This window comes from Uranotaenia lowii, chromosome 1 (assembly GCF_029784155.1).
Source record: "Uranotaenia lowii strain MFRU-FL chromosome 1, ASM2978415v1, whole genome shotgun sequence".
NCBI classification, from domain to species: domain Eukaryota; kingdom Metazoa; phylum Arthropoda; class Insecta; order Diptera; family Culicidae; genus Uranotaenia; species Uranotaenia lowii.
In genome coordinates, this window is record NC_073691.1 from 19,796,078 (window position 1) to 19,817,953 (window position 21,876).

At 40.0% G+C, this 21,876-nt stretch overlaps 1 protein-coding gene and 1 long non-coding RNA gene across 2 annotated transcripts in view; one reads left to right on the forward strand and one right to left on the reverse strand.

Annotated features, from left to right (window-relative positions):
- Positions 1 to 21,876, reverse strand: part of LOC129745467 (uncharacterized) — a 136,418-nt gene that overhangs the window by 106,722 nt on the left and 7,820 nt on the right. The gene's annotated exons all lie outside the window — the stretch shown is intronic.
- Positions 14,455 to 21,876, forward strand: part of LOC129745452 (homeobox protein B-H1) — a 70,644-nt gene continuing 63,222 nt past the window's right edge. The window contains exon 1 of the mRNA XM_055738552.1: positions 14,455 to 15,779. Within this exon, the coding sequence (XP_055594527.1) occupies positions 15,317 to 15,779 (463 nt within the window). The 5' untranslated portion in view covers positions 14,455 to 15,316. The remainder of the gene's footprint in view (positions 15,780 to 21,876) is intronic.

The following is a 21,876-nucleotide window of genomic DNA, read 5'->3' on the forward strand; positions in this document are numbered from 1 at the left end:
AAACAGTACGGAACAACCGTGTTTCTTCAGGAAAGGCAGCAGACGTTTATTCAAACACTCTTTCACGTAAATTTCTTGGTTGACAGTCCCGGAAGCTATGAAAATGCTGTTTTTCAAGTCACAGGTACAGATGGCTTGTCAAACCAGATATTTCTACGCGAACTTTGACTTTTTCATGTGCTTGAAAATATCTGCTACCCTTCCCCTTCCTTTTGCCGTATAAAACTCCTGTCCCAGAAGCTGCTTGTAGTCGGCTTTGACGTAGGTTTCGTCGTCCATTACCACGCAGTCAAACTTCGTCAGCATCGTCGTGTACAGCCTCCGGGATCGCGCTTTGGCCGTCGTATTTTGTTTATCATCGCGATTTGGAGTCACAACCAGGCTTGGCAAATATCAACGTCATGAGGCGTGAAGCTGTGACTGTGAAGCCTCTTGGTCCGTCAAACTCAATTGACTGTTCCTTAACGACCAGTCACTTCGTTTGCCAGTCATTCATTCCCCATTCATTTGAAGCTAAAATAATAACCTAGTCAAGCAATCGCATTCAAGCGACCGATGACGAAAAAGAAACGCATTTATTATTATTGTTGCTCCTACCAGCAAGCCGAAGACGACTGAAGAGGAACAAGAAAAGCATTTATTATTATTGTTGCTACTGCCAGCAAGCTCGTTTTCAGTTTTTTATTGCTATTGTTGCTCTCTGCCAGCCAGTGTTCGGCATCGCTAACTGAAAAATTAGCGCCGCTAATTAAATCGCTAACTCATAGGAAGTTAGCGATCGCTAATTAAATACGCTAAATGTGTTGAAAAAGTTATCGCTTTAAGCTTAAAACGCTAATCGCTAACTGCTGACCATCATTAAGGCCGGAACAAATATCAAATTCTTCGTTAGTCACGCTCTTCCCCACTTCGATTTTTAGAACTGTCCAAGGGAAAAAAAATAAAATTTCAAGTATATAATTAGATAAATTGGTCGAATTTTCATAAATTATATGAGCAAAACCAAAACTTTCAAAGATAAAATTTTTAACAAATCTCTGAATTCTACAAATAAAAACAAACGAATTTTCGAACCATTACAAGAGCAAAAGAACAGAATGTGGAAGATGGGAGCTATAGGTATATCTTTTTTATTAATTTAAATTTTGGTTAAAAATTTACTTGATTTATCGGTTTTGTGTAGATAGTATGCAATTTTGATGCAAACAATATTTTGTACAATGCATTCCATTTTGTTGTTTTTGGCAATATTTTATACTATCTTCATTAAATATCTTCAACTTGTTTTCTCCTTTTTCAAACTTGCAGGAGCATTGTCAAACGTCAAACATTTATACAATTTCTATTTAAACTTAAAACGAAGGCTTCAATGATGATTTAATCTTATTTTTATATGAAGTGATCTGCAAATCTCTAAAAAACTGCATTGTGAAAAGTAAATATCTCAGCCACTTGAAAACAAATGCTGATGAAAAGATGTTTTAAATAGTTTTATATTGTTTAAAGGTTTTATCTTCTTCTGTAAATGTTGCTAAAAAAGAGAAAAATAACTCTAAACTCATCTTTTCTCTAACTCGAGTACGCGATCCTCCAATGAATCCAATAAGGCAATCAAAGAGATGTAAAATGTCCTCTTAACTTGATGAAAGCAAGTATATCCTATCAATAATAATTCGAGAGCTTGATACAAATATATGGGAGTTAGCGGTCTTCAATTAGCGGAACCAAAAAATAGCGGAACTTTTGAAATCGCTAAATCAATCAAAACTTAGCGGCAAAATTAAATCGCTAACGAAAACTTAGCGGACTTACTAGCGAATAGCGGATTAGCGTTATTGTGCCGAACACTGCTGCCAGCAAGTCGTTCAATTAGTTGTACCTGCCGTCAGCAGCCGGTCGAAGTGTGAAGAGATTTGCCAGTCACTCTCAGGAGAAATTTTGACCATGTGTAGGAGCTTCGCCAGTCGATGATGGAGAAATGTTGATTGTAGTCGTGCTTTGTCCATCATGCGAGTAGTGAGGCTCCGTCAATTGAGAACAGTGCCAGTCGTTTGATGAAACAAAACAAATCGGGTCAAGCGTGACGGGCGAAATTTACCATCACTGGTCACAACCTTCTTGTAAGTCGATAGTCCGGCTCGTTTTTTTGGCTCGACGCACGGTTGTAGACGATACACCCAGCTTATTTGCGGCATCTCGGAGAGAGAGGTTAGGGTTTCGCTTGAAACTACCGGCAACTCTCTTTGTCGTCTCAGCGGCTTCCGGTTTTCGATTTCCCCCCGATCCAGACTTCCTGGCTGTCTACAAACGTTCCCCAAACACTTTAATTACATTTGTAACGGTTGATTTGGCAACTTTTAACGATTTTGCCAGCTTTGCGTGCGAGTACCTCGGATTTTCGCGATGCGCGAGCAAAATTTGTATACGCTGCTCTTCTTCCTTGGATGGCATTTCGACAACTGAAGAGTGAATTCCAAAATCAAAATAGGAGCAACATTCTACACACACACACACACACACCTTCAAAATGAGGGGTGTTCAGGTATTTTAAATGCAAAATTGAAAGAAATAATTTAATTGGATATTGACCAAACTTTGACCGTATCACCCTTTAAGCAATACAAATGCTGAATCAGTTCACCATCAAAACGCCATTTTTCGCCAGCCATATAAAAGCATAAAAAATGCATACTTAGAACACCTTTAAATTATTTAATTAATTGATCTTGATTGATGTGAAACGCTAATTCAAAACGGGAAATTAGTCTTAAAAAGAATTAACAAGAATTAAAAAAAAATCACTATCAAAAACATCAATCAACCTGCTGAATGAAGGATTATGCCTGCTTAATGAAGGGTTCTATGGAATAAGAAGTGATTATAATTGAATTATGAATTACCTTTGATGAGTCTCGAACCGAGGATCTCGCAGCAGCTTTTATCTTTCCTTGCGCCTTTACCATTTCGGCCACTCTTGAAGTTGATAAGGTAGGTGAAAAAACCCGTACTTCAAGTACTGTTTGGGTCATAAGATTTAAAGCTTTGTAAAAGCTGAATATAAGCATTAACAGGAATTTTTAGTGCCACAGTCTCAATGCTTGTTAACTTTATATAGTAGCTCTATATGTGCATATCGTGCTATCATTAGTGCGAATTTTGTTTATTGCTTCTATGCATTGATAATGCTTATATAAAACTAAAAAGCTTTATGAATGTTGATATAATGCTAACTTGCATCAGAAATTTTGATTTAATGCTAAGGGTTATGGCTTAATGCTTATGATTATTTGGGTAGCCAAATAAGTCAAATCGGTAACCTATGGCTAAGGCTTGGTTTGAGACAAAGTCGCCTTTTGTAGAACCACTTCATCTGAAGTTTTTAATGAGTTCCATAAACAAACAACATTTAGCGACACTTTTATGTCCTGCTCATGCAACTTTTGTCATCAAAGATTGAATTTTAGATATTTCAACGATATTTCGGCAAAAATTTCTGCTAAGAAACAAGAATTATTATAGTATTGCTTGTGGTCAAACTGAGATTTCCAATCGGATTTTTTAACTTTTAGCCTATGTAATCAGTTGATTAGAAGGTTCTAAAATGTTTCACATAACTTATTACCTTTGTCAATAGAATCTCACCTATCAAGGGAACGCTTTTGTGAGTTAGTTCTCACTGGACCGTTAACCTAGAGGTTGAGTCAAAAGTAGCGGGAAAAAGTTGACGCCTCGTTTTTTACCGAACACCTTACAAAGAACCGAACTGTTGTGTTTGCTTTATTTCTTCTTTTTCGCGGACCTTGCTCGCGTAAAGTTTGTTTTCGTTTATAGGGTGTCCCACTATGTCTGCTCATTTCGGATGACGTTAAAACAGCTGATTTCTGCTGTGTGTTGTTGTTTACAGTTCAACTTAAAATTCTGTCTATCGTGAGTTTCAGTTTTCATATTTCTCGTAATTATGAAAAACATTTTCCCGGAGAAGCGCAAAAATATCAAATAGTGTACTTTCCCCAACATTTCGCTGAGTAAGTGTGCGAAAATGTAGGATGTAAGGATTGGAGCGGTCCGAAATCCGAAGCTTCGTGTACAATATAAAAATCTGGGCACAAACCGGGATCGGTGGACAAAACATTGGACCGGAAAGTCATGCGTGATTATGCCAGTAGGAAGACTGCCTCAGTTCGGGAAAAAGTTGGATCCCCTCTCCGCACCGTCCATCGAGCCAAGGTAAGATTGGGTTTAATGACATACAAGTAGCAGAAGAAGTCAAAACGACAAAACCTATTGCAAGTTTGATTACAAAGCGCTTCCGCCTGCATGATCACCCAGTACTGTTTTGACCGGATTTTCCTTCAGTTCATTACTCAAAGGACACGCTGGCTTGGTACCAATTCAACAAAGTTCAGATCGTACCGAATGAGATGAATCCGCTAAGTTGTCCTCATTCGAGACCGATTGGAACATTTTGGGCCCTTACCAAATCGTATTTGTGAAAACATGTGAAGTCTGCAGATTCTATCGAAAAAAAATCAAACATTAGCCACAATTTCAATTCATTGGTTCAACACAAAAAAAATACGTCTTTTTCTCAAAATAACAGCAATTTTTCATTGTTTATTTACAACAATATTGAAGACCTCTAAAGTAACTGTAAGATTCTGATTCAGTTAAGCACGTTCAACCAATAAAGGGTGTCCACGATGAAATTGCCACACTATGAAATTGCTCTAACTTTTTAACCGTGTTGGGTAAAATTTAATGAAAATTTGGGTGGATTTAGTTCATAGTGCATTGTTTACATCCCGCAAGTTTTAAAGTCCTGTGATCAAAATTCGCGGAAATGGAGTCGAAAGAACAGTTTGTGCGGGATGAAATCTTGCGCATTGATCACAAGAACAAGGATCTCTCGCATCGTTCCAGCGCTAAAACGTTGGGTATCGCAAATTCCACGGTGTCACGAGTGATTAAGCGGTTCGAGGAACGATTGACCACCGATCGGAAGCCCAGAAGTGAAGGAAAAAATCACAACCGCGTAGTTGGGGCCTTCAATCGAAACCCGAACGCCTCCGTTCGGTATGTGGCTAAGAAGTTGCTCCTAAGCCGAAGTTTTGTCCAGAAGGCCATAACTAAGGCTGGGCTTCGAACGTTCAAGGTACAAAAGGCCCCTAATCGCGATGAGAAGCAGAACAAGTCCGCCAAACCCGTGCCAGGAAGTTGTACCTCAACGTGCTGACGAAAGTTGAATGAACGACGAAACATATGTGAAAACCGACTTCAAACAGATCCCCCGCAACCTGTTTTTCACGACCAAGGATAAGTTCAGCGTTCTGGAGCATGTCCGCACTCAGAAGATGTCCAAATTTGCGAAAAAAAATTCTGGTTTGGCAAGCCATCTGCACGTGCGGGAAGCGGAGTGCACCTTTCGTGACCCAGGACACGATGAACGCACAGGTGTACATGAAAGAGTGCCTCGAGAAGCGGCTGCTTCCTTTCCTGAAGGCCCACAACGTCCCAACAACTACTCCAAGGACGTGCTGAAGTGGTATGCCGGCAAAAAGGTCAATTTCGTGCCGAAAATGTTCAACCTTCCCAACACTCCGGAGCTCCGCCCCATCGAAAAATACTGGACGATTATGAAGCAGCACCTTCTTAAGCGACCTAAGGTAGTGATGACAGTCGAGGAACTGTAGAAAGTTTGGGTTTACATGCAAAAAAACGGTTGATTCACAGGTTGTGCGGAATATTATGCCCGGGGTTAACGCCAAGGTGGGGGCATTTACGTAAGGACTGCAAATGAAATACGAGTAAAATAATAAAAAGAAGTTAATTTTCATTCCCTGTAAATATTATGGCAATTGGATGAAAACTCTAATATTGTGAATTGATTTTGTGTGTGGCAATTTTATCGTGGACACCCTTTAGAATATTTGAAACGGGTCATTTTTTTCCATCAAGTGAAAACAAAACAAAATGTACTCCATAGCAACCTACATGATTACACACAAAAAAAAGTTCTAGTAGGCTAACATTACTACGCTGAAAATGAAATTTCAAAACAGTTTCCTGCGTGTTTTGAAACATTCGGATAAACTTGTTTAGCTAAACCACGAATCTTAGGTTGATGAAAATGGTGCTCAGTGTTATTTCAGTTCATTACTGGATAAATAATTATCCGTAATGTGTATTTTGACGCAAGCGTTATTATCCATCCTCCAACGAATTTCTTGATTTAACACTTTCCAAATTTCAATGAATTTCCACCTTCAGCTTTTTGATTATCAGGCCTTTTATTTCCATTCCCTCATTATTTCTTTAGATTACGGTTCGGTTTATAACATCAACGACAAAGTCTCAAAAACATAAAATTGCCCACTAGCCAACCACGGATAGGATTAGATAGGAGAAGCTTAAAAAAAAGCGTGACCGCCAACACATTAGTAGGAAAACACACACTCTCAGTCGGATGTTAAGTTACGTGTTTTGTAATTATAAGCGACTACCGTTTCTGGGTCCAAATGAAAGAAAAAAAAAATAGAATAAAAGGGTTTTTCCTTGAGGAAGCAAAGCTGGAAAATGGGTTGATAGCATTTCCCACTTCCTGATGTAGTCTGTAGCTGAATGTATTTTTTTGTGTGTTCCGATGGGTTGGGTTAATGGAATCGGTAATGCGCTAATTACGGTTAATTATTCAAGTAAATATTTCAAATCTGACCTTTTCCTCCCGGCTGCTATCAATGGCATGGCGTACAAGAATGGTACGCCCAAGAGGAAAAAAAAATGAGTTGATCGGTCTTTCCCTTGTTTTTCTCGTATAGGGATGGGAAAGGGGGAAAATCACCGAAAAAGGGAGCAATTATTCTCTTGAAACACACTCCACTTTTCGGGGGATTTTACTTTTGGCGATGAAGCAACCGCACAAAAGTTGGAAATGCGGAAGGCGGAACTCGGAAGAAGGAAAAACGACATAAGTGCTCTTCCTTGAGGATATTTCAGCCAGCAGTGGGAAACGGCACTTGCTGTAAGTAGCTCTTTCTCTTTCTTTTAGGTGTTTTTTGTCTGTTTTTCGATCTGTTTCACAGTCAAAATTTCGATGGGACCGTCAAAGTTTCTTCCACAAATTCCACCGAAGAGTGAGAGAAAATGGAAAATATCACTTACAGTCGATGGAAAGTAATTGCACATTTGATGAAATTCAAAGGGCGGTTTTTATCGGAAAAGGTTTTAGATTGACTGTGGAATGAGAACTGGGAACCGGGTTAAGCTAAGCCACGGTGGGAAAAACATGTATGCAAACTACACATATCATTTGCTTCTTAGGTGTGAAATTTCCAGTACAAGTTTTTTGTCTTTCCGAACACTTTCAGTCGAGTCAGAAAGTAATGAGGATTTGTTTCACAAACATTAAAAATGCTTACTGTTTCCTGAAAATAACTGTCAGAGATTAAGCCAGTTTATTATACCGAACAGTTATTTACCGAACATCCAAAATTTATTCGGTAAAATTTACCGATTGTTTGATGAAAGTATACAGCTTACCGAAATTTCGGTAAAAATTACCACCGAACATTACCAATCGATGTAGTATTCGCCTTGATGTATGACTCAATGCTCATCATGGCATACCTTGATTTAAAACAAAATTCACGCTAAATATTTTGAAACAATCTTATAGGTTCCAATGATTCCAACGAATTTTGATCGATTGGAATTCAGTTTTTGGTATTAAAAGTTGTATTCGAACTTTTTTTGATGGGAAATTACACCACAACCAATCGTTTAATCACCGAGTCAAGATAGTTTTTACAATAATTTCCGGCATACTGGCCGGGTAATGAACAAAACAAGACCGATTTCGCCGCGATAAAAATCTCCAAACTGACCAATAGTCGTTTCTGATGGGTAGGTAATTGGCAGTGTCGCTCAGGGCAGGAAAAATCACCTTATTTTTTTCGCTCGCTTGCTCGCCTGCAATCGACCCATTTTCCATCATGTATTCCCACCTGCCTGCCTGAATGCCTGTCTGTTTTCTGGCTCTTATTCTCAGCCCATTATAAAAATTACAACCTTTCCGGAGGCCAGCAATCGGGAGATGAGGAAAAAGGAAAAAAAAATCAACCCAACACAAAATGCCCGGAGAATAAAAGAATACTTAAGTGGCCCGAAAAGTGGCTTCCGACACTAAAAATTAGCCACCCCGTCTCATGTCCTCGGAGCGCCTGGTGGATGCAAACTTCGTTCCTTTCGGGGGATGGTTTCGGTCCTTGTTTCGTCTCGAATCTGTTTTTTTTATATCGACGTCGCGGAGGGAACAAAAAAATGGTGGACCAAAAATGATTCCATGTGACCGATGCATTTTGTTCTGCTGATGTTAATTTATCTTACTATCGAATTTGAACATATCTACTGTAGAAAAGTCAATTTGTATTCCTAAAAAAAATCATTTTGAAAACAGATGGTTTTACGTGTTTCAGACAGAAATTGTTTCACCATGAGTTTTTCATCTGACAGATTTTCACACTGTATACACCTTATTTCCATTACATCATTCATGATTTTCACAATAATTTGGTTTCTAACTGTCCTACGTAAACACTTAAAAAAAAAAGAAAAGAAATTTACAACTGAAATTAACAGCAGGCCGTGGTTTAAAGTCAAGGCATTTCAACTCACCTGACATTGAGCTTAAAAGTAGGCGTTGATATTGATGTGTTTTTAACGCACGTGTTTTTTTTTGTCTTACAGCTTGCAAAATGATGATCGAAGTAGCTACATTATTCAAATATAATTATTTGCATGCGAAAAGCCAATCTTCCATTAAAAGTTTTCACGAATTTCATTAATTCACATTATTTTTTTTCAAAGCGCTTTGATTTTGCTCAGTTTTTCTTACATGACTGATATTAACACGGTTTCTTGCCATAAGCACGGTTATTTTCCACGGTTCTTGCAAATTAACACTTCATTTGAAATAAATATTTCAAGTCCTACATGTAAACGGCGGATTTGCTACCGCGTAAAAACCTTTGTGTAATGACAAATATATTTCAAATTTGTTTTTGAAATTTGAGAACTTAAGAAAACATCCATCGTTGTATACTTTGGACAATTGAGCCGAAAAAGGTGGTGATAACTGGCTCTTCAAACTTCAAAAATCCATAGTTCAAATCTTGTTCTTCCTCAGCTAGAACGACTTTTTCACGGAGCAAAATTTTTTGACGTCCGTGCGAGTCAACGCCTACTCAAACTCGATTAAGTATCTATACTCGTTGTTGGAAGTGAAAAAGAACAGAGGAAAATATTAATGAAACATCAAAGCCCGCGAGTTCTTTTGATAACCAAGGTTGCCGAAATCACAGAAAAATCTGTAATTTCACAGAATTTTGAGCAAATTTTCATCATAAAATCTGTGTCACAGAACACAAAATTTGGAAAAAATTTCACAGATTTCACAGAATTTTGAAATATTGAAAGTATTTCCAAAATTATATTTTTTTGGCCAATATAAAATTTAGATTTTTACTCTGTAAATCAGTAAAGTGTCATAAGATTGGTAATCTGAATTTATTTTACTCAACTTAAATGTAAAAAAGACCCAATTTATCATGAATTATCAATGAAATTAAATGAAATAGCATCACAGGAAACCATCACAGAATTTTTGGGTAAAATCACAGAAAGTCAGAATTTTTTTTCTCAAAAACACAGAATTTTTTTTCGGCAACCTTGTTGATAACTTGAAAGGGTTTTTTTTACGATTTTGACTTACAGTGTCAGACAATAGAAAAGGCTCAATCCAAAACAGAAAGTGACAAAACTTTGAGAAAAAAATTTCTATTTAAGTGCATCAAACCATTTACAAATTGTTAATTCCATTCCATTCCATTCCAAATGCGTTTTAAGCATACTTACTGACTAAAATAACGCGACATAAAATAGGACCGCTTTAGAATTCATGGTAAAAAAAATTTGAAAAAAAGGAAATTCATACCGTGATTGATTTGCAGGGTTAGTACTTGGTGGTATAACCCTTATTACGCATCACTTCTCGCACGCGGTTCGGCATCGACTCCACCAGCTTTTGGCATCGGGATAGCGTACCACACCGCCTGGATTCTCTCCCATAGCTGCTGCTTGTTTTTTGATTTTTCGGTGTACACCTTACGTTTAACTATTTCCCATAGGTTCTCTATGGGATTGAGATCAGGGGACTGTGCTGGCCACTCCATAACGTCTACCTTATTATCCTGGAACCACTTTTAAACCGTTTTAGCGGTAGGTTTGGGGTCGTTGTCCTGCTGGAACTGCCACTTTAGGGGAATCTTCCACTCGGCGTGTGGCAGCATTACTTCCCGAAGTATCTGGGCGTAGAGATGCTGGTCCATAATCTGGTCGATCCAGTACAAGGAACCCACCCTGTACCAAGAAAAACACCCCCACACCATGATGCTACCTCCTCCATGTTTGAATCTTTCATTTGTATACTGGGGCATATACGCACAGCCGAGTGGGCGATGGACCCAACTCTTTCCGTCCGAGCCGATGAGGTTCACTTTGGTCTCATCCGACCACAGAACATTTCTCCATAGTTTCTCCTTTTCCGGACCGACCCAATTGAAGTGGTCCTTCGCATACTTCAGCCGCGCCTTCAAGTGCTTCGGCGTCAGCATCGGCACCTTCCGGGGACTTTTTCCTCCTAGTCCCTTCTCCGCCAACCGTCGCTGAACCGTCCGGGAACTCACAGATAAGTTTAGCTCGTCTCTGATCTGCTTGGACGCTTTGAAAGGGTCCTTTTGCGAGGCCCGCTTGATTCGGCGTCGTTTTGCGGGGGCGGCCGGTCAGTTTCCGTTTGCCGGTGCTGTGAAGCGCGTTGAAAACGAAAGTTTTCGACCTTCCTAAGTAGTCGGCAATCTCACGTTGGCTTTTGCCAGCCTTGTACAGTACTGTTCCCGACCCATCGCCTTTTCGCTGAAAACAGAGTGGGAGGAAGGAAATCTTTATTTTTTGTTTGTTTTCATGATTTACATGATACATTTTATGGGAAATACTTACCAGGACACGAAAATGGACAAACAACACCGAAAACAACACTTTTTCTTCAAATCTAGAGCGCTGAAAATGCCGGAACAGCCGAACCGATGAGCTGGTCTTATTTTATGACGCGACTTTTTTCACCCTCTGACAGCTTTCTGGTCGAGCAGAACAAACGGGTTGCTTTGATTGCAACAAACGTGCAGTATACAAAGTTGGCATACTACAATAAGTGCTTGCCGCTAGGTATCGAATATTATTATATTTGAATTGGCAGTTCAAAGGTGATTTGAATATTTTGCATTAGAGCGGTCCTATTCTATTGTCCGACACTGTAGATGCAAAGGCATCTGACTAATGAAATTCTCTTCGATTATCTGCCGATAACATAACACTTCGTCGTTCCATTTCAATGCTGGTACAACACAAAAGTTACGCTTTTCTCACTAAATACTTCTTTGGAAAGATCGCAGCAATCATGATATCTCGAATTTTCATCTACAATGTTCCGGTATTGAAAAAAAATCGGCACTTTTTGCCAAGAAAAATACATGTGTGCCAACATGTTTCTAAAAATTTCTTCCAGATTCTTCTCCAATTCACCCCACACAGAAAATACTAGTTTCGCTTCAATTTCGACGCTCATCGACCAAATAATTTCTCATTTTTCACTTTTTGCAAATATTTTGCCATCAAAAATAACGCACTCAATAATATTTTCCTGATTACCTACTTCAAAGCTAATTTTAACATCCATTAGATTTGTAAATTTCATTTCTTAAAAAATATAAGGAACCAAATAGGTACGCAGAGCAAACACAACATCAACCATTTCCTTGAGCAGCTCACTAACAGCTTCTATGTATGGTTTTAACGCGGCTCCAACACACGCCTACTCCGTTTCCTAAAGATTTTAAGATTTTCTCAAAACCAAACTGCAAATTAATGCACTTGTTCCCCGGCAACCACGAAATTCGAAGAATTTTCTGTGTTGATTTCCATCGACTTGGTCTTTCGGACATTTATTTTGAGACCTGCTGCCTTGCATGAAAAAGCTTCTATAAAAACGCATTAAATAGAATCAAAAATTCCAAATAGTCTAAATTGGATGTAAATCACCTCGACATATTTCAAAATTTCTACCACTTTTTCCCAACACCAATGAACTTGCTCTAAATGTCCCAATGAAACAGAAAGAGATACACTGATGATACAGACAAAATATGACTTCGCTGCATTGCAGTAATAGTGTTAAAGTATTCCATTGCATGCTTCACATCCAGATTTGCGAATCACCGGGTTCAGGATAAGATCTGGTTTGAATGAAACTCTCTGGTGCGATTTCGAGGTGCAAAAATTGGGTGTATTACGTATGGATGCCTTTTCCCCAGGGCATTTTTCAAAGATTTTCTCTACCTCACACATGTTTAAAGTACTGAATTTTTTCCCATTTATTTAGGCATCGTACTCGTTGATTGTTAGCAATCTGATCATAGCTACACAAACGCCTAAACTATTTTAGAAATTGTAGCAAATGAGAGGCCCTCCGGCGCAAATTGTATCATAATAAAAAAAAGGCTCGCCTAAAAGGCTTGTTTGGAGTATGCAGTTGTTTTAGGTACCTTATGTCAATGCTTCATGCTTTTCCGATTGAATTTTATAACAAAACAATCTAGTAGGCAGTGCGTGTATTTTTATAAAAAGTATGTTTATAGGAGTGTTGCCAAATTTAGCAAACAATTAAGCAAAAAAAAAACTTCAAAAAAGACCATTAAGCTTCTGCCATCACCTAAAAGTGCATAGAATGAAACGGGATACTGGATGACTTCTCAAAAAGGGGGGCGTCCTTTTTTTCTGTTGTAGTTGTTATCGTTATTGCTCCAACAATTTAAATTTTAAATTACACCTTTTATAGCCCTTAGCCGGGTCGTTTCGAGGTGGGGAGGGAAGTTTCACCACGATAAATTCTCACTCGACTCGACACAGCATCGTAAGCAATGCCAAATAAAACGCCAACAACTCCTAAGGGTGTGTAGGATATGGTTTAAATTGTGCAGCGGTGGGGTTGTTGTTGTTATCATCTTCAATTTTTTTTTTGGTTCATTTTCATCCCACTTTACCCAAAAACCTCACTCTCTGTATGGATTGCTCATGTTATATTTTATTTTTGTTTCTAAGGGTGAGCAGGGGAATGTTTCCCCAAAAACCCGCGTCGACGTCGTCGTCGGAAGGACGGAAAACTTTCAACATTTGTGTACTTATACACTTTTACGGATTTAATGGAGTAGGTACCTACCTACTGGTGCTCCGGGATCCGGAAGCTGGAAAACCGCCGAAGCCGAAGGCGGAGGCGGAAATTAATAGCGCAAATTGAGGGAAAACATGACGGCTTACGAAAAGAATAAGGATGTTTATCCCACGACGACGACGACGAAGTTTTCATCTCGTTTTGGCTTCCAGCGGAAGTGTCTCTCTGCCCACTCTCTCACGCTCTCACAAATGGCGGGCTGTCGACGACGAACTACAAGGGTATACCGTTCCGAAAATACTCGCTTTTCCGATCGAACGACCGGACCTAATCCTGAGGCTTCCCGGCCTGAGGGATTCTTGCGACGGGTGGGAGTCGCGCCGGGAGGTGTGAATACTCTTTTGTGGCAACAGCCTGGCAGCAGGGATCACTCTCGCCTCACCTTCTTCCTCACGGTTGTCTCATCCAAGGAGCCTGGTGCAAAACGACGTTTCCTTGGGATTAGCAAACGTTTTCTCGGGTTGCTTTGATTAGGTTCGGTTGGTCTTTTTTTCTTCGGTCTTCGACTTTCATTCAATGTTGGTGTTGGTTCGAATTCCACGGTTTGGCTCCGCCTACTGAGGCTCTCCTTTGCCTTCTCGTTTATTTACCAAAAGCAAACAGTTACTTCTAATCACTAGGTTGCTTGTTTGCTTTTGCTCGTCGTTTTCCTTCCTTGTTCGCTCTATCCCATTGTTGAGTGATGCTGCTGGAAGGCGTGGCCTATCTAGTGCTCTCTCATTGCACTCTTCCTCTGTACGAGTTCTCTCTCCTGCAGCAGAACCAGTTTCTAATCAAGCGAATGGGGCAAGTTTCGGTCAGTGTGAGTGCGCGGTTAGGTATCGCCGATTCCGCCTTTCCACCACTTTTGTAAATTTCCTCGAGAAGAAGAGAGTATCGGTATCCTCTCTTCGCTGCTCATACGCTTGGTTCGGTTGCTGTATTGGTCGTCAAACTGCTGCCATTCTCGCACACTAGTTCGCGTTCCATCCATTGCGTTGTTCCTCCTTCCCACACGGTTTTACGTACGGCTGTTCGAATCGCACCGGATCCGGTTTCGTTTCTTCAGCCAACGTTTGACGTTGTTGAGGTTGTGTTGACTGTTGGCAACGGGCGCCTCTTTAGTGTACGTTCAACGCTGATCGACGGAGCATGTGCGTTTTTTGAAAAGGTTCGTTGCGTCGTTCGTTAGTGAAGCCTAAAGGAAAATCCTCCGCCTTCTCGAGCGCGTCGGAATCGCTTAGCACCGCTTAGTGCGCTTTGGTGTCGCGTGAAAATACCTGTGTTTCTATTTGCGTTTGTGGGATGCGCTTATCGCGTGGTGACTTATCTCTCGAGGTGGAGTTGAGTCGCGGCTAGTTTCGTTGTAATTCGTGCGATTAAGACGCGCGGTTTTCCGAGTGTAAGCCAATCAATCTTGCTGTGTGGACAGGAATTCACAGTTTTCGACTTGTTCGAGATGTACAGTAGGTGTCACGTCGTTTGAGAGTGGGAATTAGCGTATTGGAGATAGCGCTCGGAGTGTAGTTCCAGTGAACCTAGTGACCCAAAGGGTAACCTTGAAGATTGTCTCAGCATTCGTCACGGTGACAGATATGGATTAGATACTGCGGAGTTACAGTGGAATTGCTGGAAGTGTTGTGCAACTTCAAATTTCCAATCTACAGTGATCAGTGATAACACTACCGAAATTTCTCGGAACAACGAGAACAAAGGTTGACCTTGATAACCCAAAATAATAGTCATTGGTGAAATACTTACCTGTAACAGGTGCGGAATTAAACTGTGTGCATTGTGCGTACGAGTGTGGGTGTTTGACTGCAAATCGTGAGACCGGGACCGAATTCCCGGCCGCTGCCATCCCAATTTTTTCCTGCTCTGAGTCCCTGGAAAGCAGTCAAAATCGTGCTCCAGTGGCATATTCCGGGCGAAAGCCCATTCGAGTTGACCAAGATTAGCAGCCTGTCGGATATCGGCGGTGCCGGTGGACCAGGCAGCGGTATGACGGTGCCAGTGCAACGCAACTCGATGGCCGTGCTGCAGCCGCCCCGGTCACGGTTCATGATAACCGACATCCTGGCCGGAAGTCAGACCCACCACCATCAACAATCCGGTGGAGGAGGCGATGGCAACAGCACCGGCGGTGCGGACAGCATCAACGGCAGTAGCAGCGAGGGCCGTACGCCCAGTCCGGGACCGCGGGATCTCAGTCTGGTGCCGGGGGGCGGCCATCACCATCATCATCATCACCATATGCACCCGGCCGCGGCTGCGGCGGCGGCGGCTGCAGCAGCCGGTATGGGCGGCCTGAATCCGGCCGCCATGCAGCATCATCCGGGACTGCAGCACCTGCACCATCAGCTGAGCCAGCACCACCACCACCATCACTTGGACGACGACCAGGACGATGTGAAGAGCGAAAGTGATAGCGAGGACATGGATAATTCCAGCGTGTGCAGCAACGGTGAGTCGATGTTATGATTTACTTTACGCGAACCGTTGAACTCGGCCCAAATGCAATTTTTTTTTCGGACGGTTTTTGTGCTAGGATGGACGTGATTGGAAAAGAAATGTATTTGGATACGTTTTGTACGATGAAGACGCATCATACTTTAAGATTCCTTGAAAAAGTGCTTCTAAAATTGATTTTTATCCCTCAGATCTAAATCTGTGGAAATCGCATTGTGTCATTAAAATTGTCTTGGGTGGCAGTCCATAACTGCAGCGTTGCCGTGCATCCGTGTTGAATTCTTGAATACATAAAAACATCACATACATTTTATTACTTTACTACAGTATTATCTTGAGAGGTATCCGTTTGGTTTGGAAATAGCTCCCGCGAGTTTGCTGTCTTATCTGTTAGTTAAGACACTGATTGCTATGATCACAAATATTCGAAGTCAGAGAAATCGGTCGATAGTCGATTTTGTCCAGTGCGAGGAAAATGGTCCAAAAAAGGGCCAACATTTTCAGACGGCTCATAAAAGGCAGTATCAAGAAAGCAGTACGAACCCTAGAGGGAAGCTTATGTGGTAGTTCATAACTTCGACGTTGCCGTGCATCCATGCTAGATTCAAACTTACTTATGTATAGTTCGTTAATATCTTTATTGCGCTTCACTTCAAGATTGAGGGGAACCCTTTCGGCCTAAAAAAGGGACCCGCGAGCTTACTACTCACGTTGCGAAGTTTTGGCACTGACTGCTTTGATTGAAAAAAAAATCCCTGTCTGGAAAATCAACCAATATTCGAGACTGTTTGCTGATTCAGAAAACGGTCTGAAAGCTTACCAATTTGTAACCTTATTCACTGTAATAGAACAATTTTTATCTTCGAATGTTAAATTTATCTCAAATCGTTAAAAAAGTTGGAATAATTGGTCTATTTTCAGACCAAAATCGAAGCATCTTTTATTCAATTCTCAAACCGTTCTTAAAGGAAACATTTAACAATACCAAGGTTACTTCAATTTTGTGTTTTTTTTTCATATTTTTCGACGGTTTGTAAAAAAGAAATTTGACAGTTTTTATTCTTTGCTTTGTGTTTTTTAGTGTTGTTTCTTTCCGGATTGGCGTTACCAAAAAAGAGTTTGATATCGAAATTTTACAATAATTATCACATAAGTGAAAATCATCCAAAAATGGCTTGAAATTTTTCAAATTTAATTTAATAATTTCAAAAATTGATTATCAGATAAGTTGTTCAGACCCGAAGGACCGGACCTCTGAGCTTAAAAGGTCTCAAATAAATATCATTATCATTGATAAGATACATATCGGTCTAAATCAGTCAAACAAAATCAATCACAATTCGTTACATTTTGAAGGAGTTAATTTTTTTGGACATACAATTTTGTAATTTTTCAGGGGTTCTTTTATTTTTTTTTTTAGTTTAGAGACTCACAGGATAGAACATTCTCTTTTTCATCAATTTTTGTTGTAGACCATATTGAACATTAAAATATTTGTTTCTTTCTTAAAAAAGTCTACGAAGAAAAGTTCTCTACTAGCTTAAACAACAATTCGGCAAATGGGGAAAAAAACTTACTGAATTTGATTAAAAAATTGTGCAGTATGAGACAAGGTTGCAAAAAAATGTACTCTGATTCTGTCCAACAATAGTAATTTAATTCTGTAATTTTATCCAAATTAAACTGTAACAGTTTTGTGTCATTATTATTATTTTCAACAATCAGAGTTGAAAATCCAATCCAAACCCGAAAAAGAAATGTGTTCAACTTTTGAAAATTCTGGGAAATTGTCAAAATCTGTATTCCGTACCACAGATTCTTCGAAGGAAATATTTTGAAAACTATAAAATTTTGGAGTTTTATTTCGATTTCGGCAACTTTGCTATGAGTCAATTTTAACTGTCATAGCCTATGACAGTTAAAATTCGACTGAAAAATTGGTATATTTCGGATCAACTCTCAGACTTTTTTCGGACCAATTTTTTTCCATCTGGTCAGAAACAAATTCCTAACCTTCAAATTTGAACCAAAAAGTTAAGAAAAGAAGAACAAGACTAGAAAAAGGCAAGTTTTGGTAGTTTTATAGAAATTTTATTTGGAAATTTTCTCAAACGTCGGACGGTTTTCGAGTATTTCAACAAAACCGTCCATTTTGGGACTTGATTTTAAGTCCTGTTTGAAAGTCTGTCGATGTGTATACAAAATGGAAAAAAAAAATCACTGATGAAAGGCCTACTTCGATCGATATACACAAAGATTATTGGAAGTTATCATTGATCGGTTTACTTTGTGTTTTGGTTGAATATGTACATTCGAAGATTTTCAAAGTTTCGTCACAACAAAACTAAACAATCGTTTTTATCTGTACGCTTTCAATTTTACTCGAAGCATCAGTCGTTTTTCCAAATCGGAAGATGTGATTTGAAAAGTTGAAGCTAAAATCCATAATTGAGATGTACCCAAGATAACTCGGACGAAACACTTTAAGATTCATCTGTTTGACAAACCGTCGTACTTCTTCATTCAGTCGATTAAGTAGACGAAAAAAAAAAAATGAAAACCTTATCATAACATTACCCCCATTGAATGGCCGCGACTTCTAAGCCGTTCCGTTTTGTTCCACCCATTTAGCACAATCGGTTGATAAGCTAGTTAGTGGAAGTGATTCAGCTTGGAATAAATCTTTTTCCCCCGTTTAGAGTTTAGAGCCCAAAGTAGGCTGGAAAGTGGAGTCCAAAAAAAAAAAAATAAAAATCTAAAATGGGAACCATTTATCCGAAAATTTAGATAAAAGCTCAATTAACCATCAAGCCCACATTCATTCGTCATCCCCCCGTGAGCCGGAAGACCTTTTAGTGTGGAGGAAGGTTTTTCCCAGCTTAACTTTTCCGGAAAACTTACGGAGCCACCTGGGCAATTATCGAGCGTCACCGGTCCAGTTGGGGCCGAATCAAAATAAAAAACCCAAGCCAACCCAAGTAGGCTTTGAAGAGGAAAACGTTCAGAGGAGCAAGGGGCGATCCCCTTGGCAAAACCCATTAACGCCTAGATTTTAGGAGATTAGTGACACCTTTTCCCGACTCTCGGACTCATATTTGGACCTAGTTAGTTGTTGTTTTCGTTTGTAGGTTTCTAATGATGGGAGATTGTATTCCGTTGTCGTTTCTTTTTGTTTTTTCGATTGAGACACAGTTTGTCTTTGAGGCCTTCTCCCTTGATCGGACTGAGACGCCACTGGGAGCGGAAGCTTAGTTCGGGCCTAACGACCTACCAGTGTAGCATAATTAGTCAATTTCGCTTCAACACATTTCCGCACCCGCCGAGTGAGTGCTCAGTCAAACGCTTTTACATTTTTTATTTGTAATTAAACTTTTAATGCGTTTTTAGAGGGGGCGCAGCCATCGAGGGACCCCTCGACTCTACAAATTCAAAGAAAATAAAAAAAAAAGATGCCTCCAAGAAACAAAAGCACGATAACAAATTCTGATTTCGAGAGCTGAAGCCCCCATGAACGTTAACAATAACAATACAAACAATAACAACAGAAACAACTGCAGTCCGCGGAACGCGGAGGCGCGTGAGTTCCCTTCATCGGCGTTCCGGAGAGCTTATTTATACAATATTTATGTTCCGGCCGCCGCCGCAGCCGCTAGGAAAAAAAAAAACAGAAAAAAAGCCGGCGCCCAGCGACCGAAAAGTCATAAAGCAGATAGCTAAATCGCTAAATTTTTAAACCGTTTTTCGTTGTGGGGCTCCTCTTGGGCTAGGGCTAGTCAAAACCAAGAGAAGTTTGGTCCAATTAATTTCATCAAGACAATGTTATCTTCCACAAACCACACGGTTTTTAATTAATTTTTCAACAGCTAGTAGTGGCGGTAGTGATTTTTGTACCCCATTTTTCTCGCAGTTTTTGCTTTATCGTTTTAATGCTGTGTGCTTGGCCACCGCCGCACCAACCAAAGCAAGCTGTGTTTTTCATCAGCCCTGCACTCACTCACTCACTTAACGCAATTCGGGGAGAAAATCATGACCGCGGTGGTCAAAGCCTACTGCCTAGCTTTCGGTGTTGCTTTATTTCAGTGAATTTTAAACGTTTTATAGGTTTATTTATGATTTCTTAACGCGCTCTCGCGCGCAATTTGGAACACTTGGGCGCTGTGTTGCTGCTGCGTCTTTTTTTAAGGTTCAAGAAAAAGGGTCAACCAACGAAAAAAAAAAAGGAAATTGACAGTTATCGAGGGCTCGAATTGAAGCGAGAGAGTGAGTGAGTGAACCACCAAAGAAAGAAAAAAATCGGATTAAAATGTCACCCGAGATAGAGAAAAAAAAAAACGAGAACCCATTAACAGTTTGTGACAATCTTACCGGTTCGATTTAAAATTGTCAGGACAGGAATTGATCCTCCGGCTGGCCGGCGGCGTGAAGTTGTTTTCCGTTCAGTTCTTTTTGTTCCTCGTTTTCGGTAAGCAGATTAGCTCGGGAGTTTTGAGCTAGGAAAGCTATTAGAGGCTTCGGGATTGATTGTTTAGTGTGTTACTTGATTAAATATCGGTTGACGTCTTGATCCGGTTTGAGGTTCTCACAGTTTCAGTTTTAATTGATTGACTTCGATGCTCTCGTGACGAATTCCGTCTGCCGATGGCTTGTGATCTAGATACTTCCTTCGTTGTAGTCTCATTGAGTAGTTTTGATCAAGGACTTTGGCAGTAAGTAGGCGAGGAGTAAGCGGTGAAGTTCAGTGAGTTTGTTTGTTGGTAAACAAACTTGGCAAACTGACATATCGTTAAAATTCTTATACATACACACCTTGGTTTTGACTGTCTCGCGTAGTCCGTAACTGCAGCGCTGCTGTGCACCCACGGTAGACACAAACAATTGAACTATATGTACAACCATATACATCTTAAAAGCACCTGTATCCGTGGTCTATTTTTGGGCCTAATTTAAACAAGAATTGGATCAACGAAATTAGATCTAATCCAGTGAAAACTGGCAACCCCACTCGTGCTCTATTTTCTGTCAAAGGGTTTAGAACTGCGTCAAATTGGGTCCAAATCTCATCAGTTTTAGAGCAATCCTTATACCGGTTCTAAAAAAAAGTTGAGCTGAAACTGGAACAATAGACCACCGTTGCGTTTGCTTTGTTCAGAATTTGAGTCTAAATCGGCTGTTCAGACCATGGATACAAGTGCTTTATTAAGGGTACTTCACGCTTAAGAGAAACCCATTCGGTCTTAAAATAACTCCCGCGAGTTTTCAAATCAAGCAAATTTTTCAGACAATGATTGCTATGATTGAAAAAATCCCATTCGGTCTTAACATAACTCCCGCGAGCTTTCGAATCAAACAAATTTTTCAGACAATGATTGCTATGATTGAAAAAAATCCCAGTTAGGAAAATCAAACTATATTCGTGTATGTTAATTGATCCAGACACGGGTCTGAAAACTGATTTATTTGTAACTGGTAGGATGTGCATATTTTTGATTTTATTTTTTGGTTCAGGAAAAAAGAGTGGAATTTGTATAGTCAGATTTTTTTGTTAAGATGTAACATTAAAAACACTTCCAAAAATCGGTTTATTCATTTCATGTGAATCAGCTGTGTAGACACGTGTCCACTTTAGTTTTTCTATTTCTTTCTAAAACCGAACTCTCTCTTTGGTCAAACTTTTTCATATAAAAAAGCTATTGAAATTCAACCAGAAAGCGTTGCCGCCCAGCTTAGCTACCGGTTTTTCTATCTCAAAACTTTGCACCGCCTCTTGAAAAAACTAAAAAAAAAGCTGATCGCGAAGCACCCCGTTAGTTGCTTCCGATTGGTGAGGAATTCGAAAGGTCTCCACAATAAACCAACCAGAGGGTAAAAAACTTGCGCCCCGATCAACGCTTGGGGCAAGAACAAATCAATCGATGCCAATTTGTGTGCGCGCAGCCACCCGCAACCGAATCCAATCCGATCTATCACTGTTTTGTTCCAGCTTAACACCGCTTGATCACTTATGCTTAGTATTCCTGAGTACGTATACTTATGTACGTGAATTAGGATAGTTTGTAATGCTGCTTCCAAATTGATTCGGATACAGCTTTTGC